The 13,827-nt window shown below is 33.9% G+C and overlaps 1 protein-coding gene across 1 annotated transcript; it reads right to left on the bottom strand.

The window, feature by feature from the left end:
- Positions 1-2,327: 2,327 nt before the first annotated feature.
- On the bottom strand, positions 2,328-13,150 carry LOC118195532 (ciliary microtubule inner protein 2B-like). The gene is made up of 4 exons (XM_035366861.2): positions 13,114-13,150; positions 11,400-11,494; positions 9,173-9,393; positions 2,328-2,542 (listed from the first exon to the last, which is right to left on the bottom strand). Exons 2-4 carry the CDS (start codon positions 11,468-11,470, stop codon positions 2,406-2,408), a joined length of 429 nt encoding a protein of 142 aa, XP_035222752.1. The 5' UTR covers positions 11,471-11,494; positions 13,114-13,150; the 3' UTR covers positions 2,328-2,405.
- Positions 13,151-13,827: the final 677 nt, after the last annotated feature.

Here is a 13,827-nt window from a genome sequence, read left to right on the forward strand (position 1 = left end):
CACTAACAAATCTGCCTTCTTGCATGCTGCCCGAGTTGCTTGTTTTTGCGTAGAAACTGTAATTGTAACTGTAAAAAAATGTTTTTAATTGTTTTAATTGTATTTGGAGTTTTTATTTTTCCATATCTTTCAATTTTTAATGAAGATATTTTGAGTTTTTAAGTGTCTTTGCATTGCCGCGAAGTCAGAACTGAATTAATTGGATGAGAAATATATCTTTAATGAAATTCGAGGAAATAAGTTTAAATGATATATAAGAAAAATGAGTATAATTTAATATTCCGTACAAAAATGTCATGTGGTGTACACATGAGATCTTTTTAATGAAATTGCAATATCATCCCTATATGCAAACTGTGAATTGTAACTTTAATTACAAGTTTCATTTCAAAGGAGTTTAAACTAAGAATGTATTAAAGATCTTTTGGATTAGGAGTTAATATTCCAGGAATTAATGAAAATTTACTCCTTTTTATTACAGCACAATATTTTAAAAGGAATGACACATGTCCCTTTCCATCAGTGTTGCAGACGATTCTGGAAGCGTGTGATACAGATTCTTTTCAAGGAGCTTCAGTTCAGTGAAGGAGGGAAGTGTTCAGTGAAGTGTTTTTCAAGGAGTTGTTCAGTGCTTGTGCTGCCTGAACAAGTGGAATGTGTGTCAGGAGACATACAAATAGACATGATTTTACATTACCCCCAATGTAAATTTAACGTTCTTTTCTGCCTTATGTTATATATTTTGTTATAACACTTTACATTTTGAGGTGTTTTTAACAATAGTCACTTTGCGTAGTTAATAATCTAAGTCGTAAGTTACTTGACGTAAAATCTAGAACATTATTTACAGAAAGTATAATTGAATTAATTTTAATTATCATAACTCACTTTCCACATTTCTTACCATTTTCCTACTTTACACAAAAAGGTGACCGCATATTATTTTTTGTTACACATCATTTTAATATTTTTCTTTTAATGCTTGCAATCGCTTCCGTTTTTACTGCTATTAATTTTTAGACTTCTAAAATAAATTAGTTGTATTTCAGAATTTTAGTTTGACTAAATATGTCGTGAGAAAACTCAAAGAGTGTCTACAGGCGATCCTTCAAGGATGTATTACCCTCACAAATACAATATGATATGCTGCTTAATAATATCGCACAAAGCAAGCATAATTCATTTAAGCTTTCAATTACAACTAACTCAGATTGATGGAACCGTTCTTGTTGAATGAAACTAAATGTATCTTTTATCTTATTTTGAATTTGATTTTTTTCTCGAATTTTTACCACATAATAGAATTTTCTCATGAAACTTCAACCATTCTTTGAGAGGATAATATTTTGTCTGGTAATGTATCTACAAGATTATCACAACAAAGCCTTTTAAGCCTCTCAGGTGTTCCGTATAGATAGATGGGTGGCTTTCGTATTCATTACACATAAAAGTTTCTGACAGTTCTTTAAAATACCCAATTTCGGGATGTATATTGGAAGAAAAGGAATCAAGGTCAAAAGTAAGGGAGTCGTTATTTAATCGTAATCAGAAAAAATACCATTTTCATGACACTTTGAGGAACTTTGAAATTTCAGGGCTAAGCCTATAATGCTCGGAGTGTTAAACATGCTAAGGAACAAAATAACGAGGTAAATTTATTAAATAAAAGCTGTAGTTTCATAAAAGATCGTTAATGAAAAAAACTTACAAATATGTTTCCAGAATTTATGGAAATCTACTACATATTTCCTTAGCTTAAGCTATTTTATCACATCTCTAGGTATAAACTAATGCTATGATTGGTTAATTCTGAATTGATGTCAAATGTTAAGATTTCAAAATGAGAATTACAAATTTCACTTTTGCAGTGACATGTGTATTTCAGTAAATACTGTAGAATAGTGGGAAGAAAGTAATCTTTAATTACTTTGATTTCAAAATTACTTGATTAGATTTTATTCACTGCATAAACTGGCTTTCATGCAGTGAATTACTGTAAAAACACTCGGACATTAATTAATTTAATGGTAGACTAGAAGAGAAACACGCTAATGTGACAATCAAAATCGTAAAAAACAACCTTATATTTAGCGTAGGTATAATGAAACACTCAATCGATTTCGAGGGCAGCTGTATTTCTTTCTCCTGATGAGGAGGGACCTTTAGCTGCCCTCGAAATCGATTGAGTGTTTCATTATACCTATGCTAAATATAAGGTTGTTTTTTACGATTTTAATTTAATGGTGCCTGATGTTTTTTCGAATATACGACAGTGCTATCGATGAAAGGAACATGAAGCTTAAAACAGTACTTCTTCGAATTATTAATCAAATCAAGTTTAATGGAAGCTAAATTAGTATTTCATGTAATTAAATTAAGAGTAATATTTATTTTCCGAAATTCTCTTATCCATTATTTCTCGGAAGAGATTGCGACAAAAGCTCCTGTAGTCTTTTCTGCTTTTTTTCGAACTCAGCAAGACCTCGGATGCAGCTTTGATTGAAGTTCATTCCTATCAGATAAGAAGCCCGCGGGATGTGGCCTGAAAATAAAAAAAAGTTTACCTACAACACTTTCAAACTTATTTAAAATATTTAGTATTTTAGAATCATGCAAGTCATTTATTATTGGAAGAATATGTTTATAAATAAGAGAGATAGCGTACTTTATCTAGCAATGTAGTATTAAATCCCATATGAAGCTGAACAACTCCTAATGGTTTGAAAACTTTAATAGCTAATAACTCAGCAACTGTACATAAGGTAACCGAATTCAGTTTTCTTTTTACGAGAAAACATACACGAAAAGAAATTAAATAGTAAGACTCTCAGAGTGCTGTCTAACTACAGACCCTAACTATCACATCTACAACGCAAATATTTTAATTTCAGTTGCTTGTGATCCCCACTCGAACATACTTTTGAAGTGTTGAATAGTTGGAAGGACTTCTTTGTAATAAATCCTTGTAATTTTATATATAATAAATTCCAGCAAGAAGAAATTATGGAGCTTCAAATCAAGCAAAGCGAAAGCTCTGATACATATTAATGGTTTAATCATACCTTATATTTGTATAAAATTCATTGATGACATAGAATAAAACAAAAGTATTTTCTTTTGGGAAATGAAATTATGAATCGAAAGAATCCTTCAATGGATTATGAGTTAAATCTTTTCTTTAGAAATACTAGAATTAAACTGTTTTAAAGAGAACGAATATTCGAAACCAGTTCTCTTACTTTCTCGACTACTAATGCAGTATTTGTTCTTGACATTCACAGCGGAAATATTATATTTTAGTGAAAATGTCGTAATTAAATGCTATTGCATTCATATGATAGCTTGTTCTTCAAAACGCGAGAAAATTTCCTGTTGATCTCTTCTCAGGCATTGAAATTTCCTAAAAAAACTCAGCTCCAGTTATTCAGATTTAAAGTGGATTGATTATTCATTAATGAGCACACAGTATATACAGTATTTCATTACAAATGCAAATCTCTTACTTAAATTAGTGTTTGGAAATTCTTAAAAAACAACTGGTTTTTGACCTGCTCCTTAGAAAAGCAATGAGCAAAGTTCTGGTACGTAAATGTTATCATTTGTATGAAACGAAATGAATTACGGAGTACTCTTAATATAAATCACCCAGTATTTCATTATAATTCCTGAACTTTTACTGAAATTAATGTTTTAGGTTTATTAAGGCAAAACACTTGAGGGCACTTACTTGCCAAAAGGGTAGGAATGGTTTTCGTGGAGAACTTTTTTAAAGGAAACCTGGCTCGTATACACGTTACACATAGTGAAAACCACGAAAAGACTTATGCAGCCAGCCTGTTCGCTGGGATTTGAACCTCGGACTGAACTACTATTCAGCGACTTTACTGCTCGGACACTGGTGGGTCGGAAACTAATGATTGATTTTTACTGCTTGACAATTGATTGTTAAAGAATAACTGATCTTAATTTGAGCCTGAAAATGCAGATTTTGTCATTTTCATAAAAGGAAATTCATTATGAACTCATCTTAATTCCAAATAATATCCATCCCATATACAAATAAGAATTTTAAAATGGCAATCATTAAAATCATTTTATGGAAATTATATCACATATTGTTTAGAGAAACAGTGCCGTTTACAGTAAATATTAATTACAGAACTGCTGACATAACATAATCTGAATGTACATTTCTGTTCAAGCAGCGACGTCTCAAGGATTGTCACCTCGTAGATGCATAACGCTGCCAAATTTATAGTAGATGCTCTACAATGGGGTACAGTTGCTGAGTAAATGCTCTACATGCTCGAAGAAGAAAAATAATGCAAGAAATGATGAGTTTTCGCTTTAAAGGAAAACAAAACAGCAACGTTAGATTTTACAATTTGTTGCAGACGTTAAAATGCTATAGGCATCCACATAGCATTGGGCCATCCTAAAGAAAGAATGCAGTAATGTCATTAAGGTCAACGGAAATCATGGATGTTGCTGTTTTTCAATGAATTCTGTATCACTGTTAAGAGTGATACTGGATATCAAATGATGTGGAGAAGAAAGGTAAATTTTTCATCAACAACGCTACTAGCAGATGTTGATTATTGTTACGAAATGTCCAGGCGCGGTAAGATGGCTTCCTCGCAAAGCAGGTTTAGGGTTGCCATTGAATGGCAAGGGAAGGCAAATTTGCCACATTTGGCGAGAAATCTATTTCGCGACGAAATTGGCGATATGTCATGGATGGATAGAGAACCTTCTGGAACGAATTCTTACCGGTTTAGTCCAGAATGTTATCAAACACAAGCCAAAAACTATATAAACCCTGCTGGTACGCGGAGAGTGAGTGCGAGATAGTTAGTATCGAGTTATTTAGTCGGAGTCGATCGAGTTGTCAGTCAGTCAACAAGTGCCGAATGGGTCGTCGAGTGCATCGAAAGAGTCTCTTAGTGTATCGTGGTTAGTGCATCGTCGAGAGAGTGTGCTGAGCTCCGGGAACGACTGAACCGAGGAGTCGGGATCTGTACTCTAGTATATCGTCGAGTGCATCGCGAGTTGTAGCGTGGAGAGTCTCGAGAGTACGTGGAGTTCCGAGAACGACCGAGTAGAGTCGGGAGGTGTACTCCAGTGCTTTGCAGTAAAGCATTCTTCACCGTGATAACCTGATAACCTGGAGGCTGTGTCGCTGATTGTGTCAGCGTGTTTATGCTAGTTCTTCGATGACTGTAAACGTGTTTTTGGAGCTGTCCTGATTAATATTGGCTAAATAAAGTGTGTATCGATATTCCATCAAGTGCTGTCGTCATTATTCACTCCAAATTCACACGAAACCCGTAACGTACGTAACGTAAAGAAAATAACGCGACATTATTATAGTCGTGGTGTAATGAGAAGGTCACGAATCGTCCATGACGCCAAATAATAGCTATATATCTCTGCATCGGGGGTCCGTCTGGCAGAACTTTATTTTACAAAGATATATCTGATTCGTGTTCTCGTAATGCAGCAATGGGTCACAGCCATCTGTACTTAGAAGGCACTACTTACCTACAAAGGATAGATGGCATAACTGACACACTGGAGATTTAGAATACCATTCCCCTGCTATAGCCTAAATATTCAGATTTCATTCAATTCGAGTATGTATAGGTTCTCTCACCATCCCAGAATGGGTACAAAATTCAGACTGCCTTGTAAAAAGAATGGGGGCCCAACAACCTTTCTGAGTGTATATTGGAGCTCAAAGAAAGAGACCATACTAACCATTGATATTTTGAAATATGATATCATACCCGTGGAAGGTTGTATTTTCTGTTCCCCATAATGCTCTATGAGACTTCTTATCAACGACTTGGTTATCAACGCGTTCTGTTTTCTCTGGTCAAACTTTGTACAACTTCAGTCTAATAACGAGACATAGATACATAGTTCTAGATGATATGCTCTATTCCTGGAGCAACGCTCACTGTTAGTTACATATCAAAATTTTAAAATTGCTAAATAATTTCCATGTAATTTCTCTAAATCAAAGAAGTGAGATATTAAATTCGTTAAAAAGCCATTTTTGTCAGTCTAAACAGCGCAGAATCCAGAGCTGAAGAAAGACCACCGACTAGGTGATTAAATGACATTAAAAAAGACTTATTAACTTTGCAATAAACCTGGAGAAGAGTTGTTGCAGATAGAAGACGCTGGAAAGAGCGCGTGGTTGAGGCAACCAAGACCTGTAACAGGTTGTTGGGCTTGTAGATTAGAAGAAATAACGCAGCGCAGAAAGACTTGACATTTCAAACAAAAATATTTTGATTACCTGTAATCAGAAGTTTTGAATCAATATCTGAACAAACGCTTATCTTTAAAGAAATAACTAGTAAAGCACCAATCGATTCATCAGCATTTGGGTAGCATTTAGATGCCTTTTTAATATATCAGTTTGGTTTAAACAGAATTAAAGTTCCTTATATAAAAGCTATTAATTTTACAAAATCAAAGATTCTTTGGTGAATTATAGGCTCAATACGATTATATACACTTGTAAATAAATATTGATAAAATAAATGTAAATTTGCAGAAATGGAATATTCATTACTATCTAATGCCGTAGACTTCTTTGAGTCGTTTAAAATTGGGTACTTATTTCTAATTAAAAAATACCGTTAAAATAAAAACTAATATGCACTAAATGAGAACTTTTCTTATATTTATTATGGGTGTTTTGTATTCAATAAATAAGAATAAAAAATATCATGGCATCACTGCGTGAGTGACTCTTAAACATGATGTCAGATGGTGTAATCAATGGCTTGTCTGTCGGATATAAGTTCCTCTAGGTGTAGAAATAAGCAATGAACAACTCAGATAAAATATTTCGATGTCTAATGTATGTTATGTAATGGCAGCTGTGGGTGAAACATTACATATAAAGTTTTGGGCAAAACAAGAAAAGTGTTTCTTAGCATAGAGATATTTTAATTAGTGCCGAATTGAAAATTAAGAACTTGGATAATCCAGTGAGCATAAGTTTTTAAATGTTGACTAAAATCTTATTTCTACATGCTTCTTTTTTTCGTGTTACCATCTGTTCATCTTCAGTAAATAAAGCCATAAAATTCCGCTGTTTAGTTTCATAATATCATAATCTGGGATCATGCGTGTCAAGCGAGAAATAAAAGTATTGAAATTTTGATCTGACGTATAGATTGCACGTATAAAATTTGTTATTAATTCTATTTTTAGCATTTTAGAAGAAAACATTGTATGGGGGGAATATGCTGCTTAATATTGATAATCACAGTAATTTTAATCATACTTCCAAAAGAATACTTTGACAAACAAGCACAGTCGCAAACTCTTAACCGAGATTGGAGATACTTCATAGACAGGAAAACTCGCCGGGATCATTGTACATCATACCAGTCGGAAGCCGATATTCTACGAAACTAGTTAAATATCAGCTCAAAACAGACTTTTTATAACACTTCATAGGCAGAAAAACTCGCCAGGATGATTATACATCATAACAATAGGAAACCGATATTCTAGGAAACTAGCTAAATATCAGCCCGGAACAATCTCCAATAGTTTATGTTGAATCATTTTTGGAGTAATAAATTCGATATCCCTTTACATTATGCACATCGTAACGAGTATGCAGCACAGATCTTTGCATTTTCGTAACAACGGATTCATACGCTCACGTATTTCTCTTGACTTATATTTTAAATCATTTAATCCATTTGATAATGCACGGCAAACTTTGCTGATTAAGGCTACAGAAAGCACTTTTCCTCTCTACAACAGGTACAGAATGCGAAAGGATTCTTTTTTCGTGATCTAATTGTTTAAATTTTATCAGAGCCTGCAACATAAACTTTCATTTTCCCAATTACTTGACTTCTCCTGTCAAGGAATTCAGTAGCAGTTAGAATTAAGCCTGAAGCCTACGTAACAAAAAAATGAGACGAGACAGAGACCTATTAGCGAATAATTTTCTAAAATTATTTTTAAGTTCTTAAAAATTATTTAAATTACTTTATGATAAACTGTAAAATTTGTAATTAATGCTATTTCATTAAGTTCTCAACTCTATGACAAAGACAGTTATATTTCGAATACTTGGAAATGGAACATATGTTCTGCCCTACGACCAGAATAGTTATATGAATATATCATAGCTGGGATTTATGTTTGCTTTATGACTGTAGTCAAATTGGTTTCGCGTAGCTAGAAAATTAAGAAAAGGATTATGTCGATGTCTGAACTGCAAATTTTTCAACCACTTAAACTTTCCTTATTTTATCCAAAGGGCAAAATTGCTGTTAATATACGTGTGCCTAACACATATATTCAATATATATTTTTTAAAGTTTATGAGGTATTTTCTCCCTCCTTTCAGAATACCTTCGTGGTGTAACGGTAGTATACTCGGCACGTATTCGAGAGGTCCAGGTTCTAAACCCGGCGAAGGCATTGCATATTTTTCTCTTTTCTTGCTTTAAAAAAATAAGGCATGTTAAACATATTATTTTAAATAGCTGTTACTATGTAATTTTGCTTGCATGCAAAAATATTTCACAATTATCGATTAGTTGGTCACATTAGTTTTTCAGTGCGCTTATTTCGAGTAATTTTCTTGACTTAACACTTGCGGTAGTGCTGTAATGTTCGTGAAAACTATTAATAAAAATAACTTTAATATTTCTTCTGTTGTTATTATCATGTCCACGTAATTTCATGGGAGAATGATTGCCAAAGCCTCAAGAAGGTTGGGCTTATACTTCCACCCCAGCTTTTAGAGACAGCTCCCTGGGGAGTGGTTCGGAGGTCTTTCAACCTTTTCGTTATCACTAAACTCCACGACACGACTTTCGTCTTGCCATATATTTAGAGTGTCTCATTGCCGCAAAGATACGATACATTTAAAAACATCCACACTTTCTCTGGAATCCGAATCCGAGCCCTTCGGTACCGCAGTAGTCTCCCATGTGGTGGCACTTTTCTCTTAAAAGTAGTTTTCAGTGAGTTACAAAATTTTACAAAAATATCATTCAATGTTTTTAGCCGCTCCAGCATACCAAGTTATGAGTCGATGTTTCCCATTTTAATTTCTCTAAAGAAATGATAAACAGTTCCACAGTCTACGAGCAGTTAAGCGATAAAATGGATAACTAAAACATACCTTTGTAACCCGGAGCTATATCTGTAGATAAAATTGTTTTGCGATCTTGCTTTCTCTCAGATATTAATTCGAGATCTTCATCTTCAGCTGCATTCTGCAGTATCGAGGTTAGAGGCTTCAGACGGGCAGGCGGTGATGGAAGGTTCTCTAATACACTATGGGTAGCTCTGCCGTAAGTCTGACCTATGACATCTTGATAGCTTGGACAGTGACCGGTATAACTGAAATGATCGACAAAGAATCAATAAAAATATTACAACTTCGTTATTAATGAACTTTTAACTTTCAGATGTATAAAATGTCATCAGTATCTAAAGGCTCAGCACTTCTGACTGAAATCTTAATTTCATGAAACTCAACCCTGCTGCCCAATAAAATTTCTGCACTATGGTGAAAAGCAAATAATAGTATTTTACTTATTGTACATAATAAATAACATAATGGAAACAACACATAATGAAATTTGCAAGTGGTTGGGCTAGACATCGCTCAGTAATCAGTACACAGAGCTGCTACCTCTTGGAGAACCAATGGCTGTAATTAGATTAGACATCCAGTTGAATGATAGATACTAGGACGTCATTCTATGCCGCTTCAAGTTTGGGCCGGAGTTTATCAATTGTAGCGAGGAGTGACGTGGCAGTCTCTCGACAACCTATGGCCAGATCTTTCAATGGGGCACAGTCGAACTACTTCCGTATCTAGGACGGTCAAAACAGTACAGGCAATTTCCAGTCGCACCTAATCTTGTTCAAAGATGGTGTCACGCAAGACTTGAAGAGACGAAACAGCCACAGGCTTTTTATACGTCAAACATATAACGGTGGCTGTCCACTTCAACGGCTATACGGAACAAGAGGGACTTGGATGCGCACCCAGTGCCGCTAACAGCATACCAGTACTGTGCTCGTAAGACGATGACGAATGCAAGCTGGAAAAATGTTTTTTAACTGTTTTTGACTTTATCTGGTGTTTTATGTTTTTCTGTATTTTACAACTTTTAATGAAGATGTTTTGAGTATTTATATATTTTTGCCTTGCCACGAATTGAGAACTGAATTAATTGAGAAATATATATCTAATGAAATTCTATAAGGTACTTCTTCTTAGCATGCCTTCGTGGTGTAGTGGTCATCAAACTCAGCGCGTATTCGAGAGGTCCATGGTTCGAATCCCGCCCAGGGCATTGCTCATTTTTCCCATCTCCCGCTTCAAAAAATCTAATTTCTCTACATTGGACCCCAAACTCAAAAATCTGGTGGGTGATGATTCTCCACCAACAGCATTTGGCGACTAGGGTTCCCTAATCCCCAGTCGCACTTTAAAAGGGGATGTATATAAGGTATTTCTCCCGCCTTCTTAGCATGCTTTGAAGTGGTGAAGTGGCCAGCACGCTCGGTGCGTATTCGAGAGGTCCGAGGTCCAAGGTTCAAGTCCCGGCGAGGGCACTGCTCTTTTTCTATGTTTCCTGCTTCAAAAAAGCATAATGTTTCTACAATTCGAGGAAATAAATTTAAATGAAATGCAGCAAAAAAAGAGTATAATTTAATAGGCCGTACAAGAAAGTGATATGCCTTCTACATCAGATTTTTTTTTAAAATTTTCTAAGGGCAGCATATATTTAAACTACTTGGCATTCAAATGTTTTCATTTTCATAATTTATAGACCGTGATAAGAAAGCAAGAAGAAAATAATGTTTGTTTGAGTTTTATATACTAATAGTATGTGTATTTCTTTAATTATATCACATATTATACGTCATTTTCGGCACCTATAATGATAGATTTCCTTTATTTATCCCAGCACTGTAAAAACGCTAATCCTATTTTTACTCTATTTGCTCCAGCATGCCTATTTTATAATCTTTATAGTAGTACGGAAGCGTTTTGGAGATCTTATAACTTTAGTGCACGGGAACGTTTTCAACATGCTTTCAGTGGACGAAATCACAAGGTTAAAGATCGCGGTAAACTATGAAACTGTTCTGCTAATATCATGCCACTTGGCTATTTTGCATTTGATCCAATGCTGAGAAAGAAGTACGTTAAGAAAACTTAACATTCTGCACATTAATAATTTCAAACTCAAAAGTTTAGATTTCATCGAATATATACCAAATTGATACACGATTCTTAAACAGAACTGTGGTCATTTGATATTTTTTAATCATTCTCAATAACTCTATATCTTTTAACTGTTTACATATTGTGGTACAAAATTGCTTACCCTGGTAAGTAATAAGGTTCTGGTATTGCAAAGGGATTTTTTTCGTAATTTTTCTCTGGGCTATCTGACATGATGAATTCCGATTCTTTGATATACTGCATAATATGAAAAAAACTATGTCAATATTTTAGTTATTATTAACTCAATAATTCTCAATTCAAACAGAGCAAATTTTAAATAATCTTATAATTAGTTTTAGTTTAAATATCCAAGAGTGAATATTAATTTACAATAAACAGTAAAAATATGTAGTGACTTCCAGTAATGTAAAGTCAAACTGGAAACAGAAACTTAGATATTTTAAGAAAATGAATTTTCCAGAGGTGTAAAATTCTGCAAAGAAGGATGGCTTTCCAATTCCATTAACAAGAAAACTTCTGCCAGCTCTTGAAGGATCCGATTTCGGGTTGGATATATATTAGAAGAAAAGGAGTCAAGGAAGAAACTGAGAGGGTTATTTTGGAATTATAATCAAGAAAATATCAATTATTAATGCTATTTTGAGAAAATTTCAGTGCTTCAAGGCCAAAGCTTTGAGGCTTAGTGAGTTTAATTATTCACAAAGTGAGCTTAGGTTATAAAGTATTTTTCCCGCCTTCTTAGCATGCCTTCGTAGTGTAGAGGTCAGCACACTCGGCGCGTATTCGAGAGGTCCAAGGTTCGAGTCCCAGCGAAGGCATTGCTCATTTTTCATGTTTCCTGTTAGTAAAAATTCCTAATGACTGTACAATGGCGTCTGAACTAAAAAAAGGTGGTGGGTGATTCTACACTACCAGGATTTGGTGACTGAGTTCCCTAGCACCCAGTCGCCCTTTAATACGGGAAGAATATAAGGTATTTCTCCCGCCTTCTTCGCATGCTTTCGTAGTGTAGTGGTCAGCACATTCGGCGCGTATTCGAGAGGTTCGAGTCTCGGTGAGGGCATTGCTAATTTTCAGGTTTCCTATTAGTAAAAAGTCCTAATGACTGTACAAGGTATCCTAAGTTAAAAATATTACTGAATATATAATTTAAAGAAAAGCAAATTCTTATTTTCTTTAATGAATTACTCGTAAGTATTAATATCAAGAAATTTTCCTATTACGAATTAATTATTAAAAAAAATTGGATTATTTCATTATTTCTGAAATTTATTTTCTTGCTTAAACTAAATAGGTAACATAAGATTTGGGGTTAGGAAAATTAAAGGATTTTTAGGTCAAATAGTTATTTTAAGCTGAAATATAGCATGGCGCATAAAATTCCATTAGAATTTTAATTCTGAGAGCAAAGCTTTGCAAGTCATAATTCGGAATATTCAAACGTTATTTGCTCCGTTGAATCAAAGAAAACGTCTCTATACGTTTCGAAAGACAAAGAACTCCCTTGTGGAAACTATGTATGCATGCGCTTTCGCGTTTTATGCTCCATACAATGCAAAAACAGCGGTAATTACGTCATTGGACATTCAGAACTATCTATTGAGCGAGGTGGGTAAAAGGAAAACAAAGAATGAACCAGTACGTTTAGTGATTAGGAAATTGCAGACAGAGATTTATAAAGTTTATGGGATTGTTTAGTTTGCATCCATCACTAACATTATATTTCCATATGTGAACTTCCTTATTTGTAGATAAAGTAAATACATAGTATAATGCTGAAAAATTACTGTTAAATTTCGGATTGTAATTAAAATATGAAGCCTAATAGTAGAATTGAAATAAATAATAATTACCTGATTTGGAATGAAGGAATTTTGAGAAATATTTTGGAGGCTAAAATGGGAGAAAATGAAGTATAAGTGTAACGCTAATTTAAAGTGCTTTGTGCGATAAAATACTGAAAAATAGATCAGCTACGCTGTAGATTAAAAACCAGTTTAACTATAAGTTACAAAACAGATGCTTTTCTCCTGTTGGGTTTAACCATTTATCACATCCTCTGTTAAATATTTACGTAAAATAACAAAGAAAGGGATAGGAGAGTTAAATTTGGTCATTTGTTAATACTTTAAATTTTCGGTGGGCATATTTTAAGCGTAATAATAAAATTACTGCTGTAATTATATGTTAAATGACTTTCCAGTTAATGTCTTTAAAATATTAAACAAAAACTACTTGATAACATGAACACGAGTTTCCAGAATCAGAAGATACATTGAGAGGTTTCTAATAATAATAAACTCGAAGCGAATATTTGAGTTATTGAAAACATTTTGGACTCAGTATAGCTCGTATGTCTCATAGTGGACAATGGCCGATATAATTTTGACTTGAATGAATTAAGCGAAAACTACTAAATGTTTTCATTTATGTTTTTGTGACATTATCAAATATTTCTTTTACCGTTCTGTCTGTTCAAAATATGTAAAGTTACCTTTTTTTCCCTACTTGTAATTTTTAGATACATTCAAAATTGTTTTTATAAGCATAATTTTATAAATCTATGA

Source organism: Stegodyphus dumicola, chromosome 5 (genome assembly GCF_044657685.1).
Source record: "Stegodyphus dumicola isolate Sdum_Otavi_A_Nest chromosome 5, ASM4465768v1".
NCBI lineage: Eukaryota > Metazoa > Arthropoda > Arachnida > Araneae > Eresidae > Stegodyphus > Stegodyphus dumicola.

What these genes read in the sequence shown, in the direction of transcription:
- LOC118195532 (XM_035366861.2), bottom strand. Translation starts at nt 11,470, where the DNA reads ATGTCAGATAGCCCAGAGAAAAATTACGAAAAAAATCCCTTTGCAATA. An exon ending in GAACCTTATTACTTACCAGG is followed by an intron (nt 9,394 to 11,399) that starts GTAAGCAATTTT and finishes CGATCATTTCAG; the next exon opens with TTATACCGGTCACTGTCCAA. An exon ending in TATAGCTCCGGGTTACAAAG is followed by an intron (nt 2,543 to 9,172) that starts GTATGTTTTAGT and finishes TTTTATTTTCAG; the next exon opens with GCCACATCCCGCGGGCTTCT.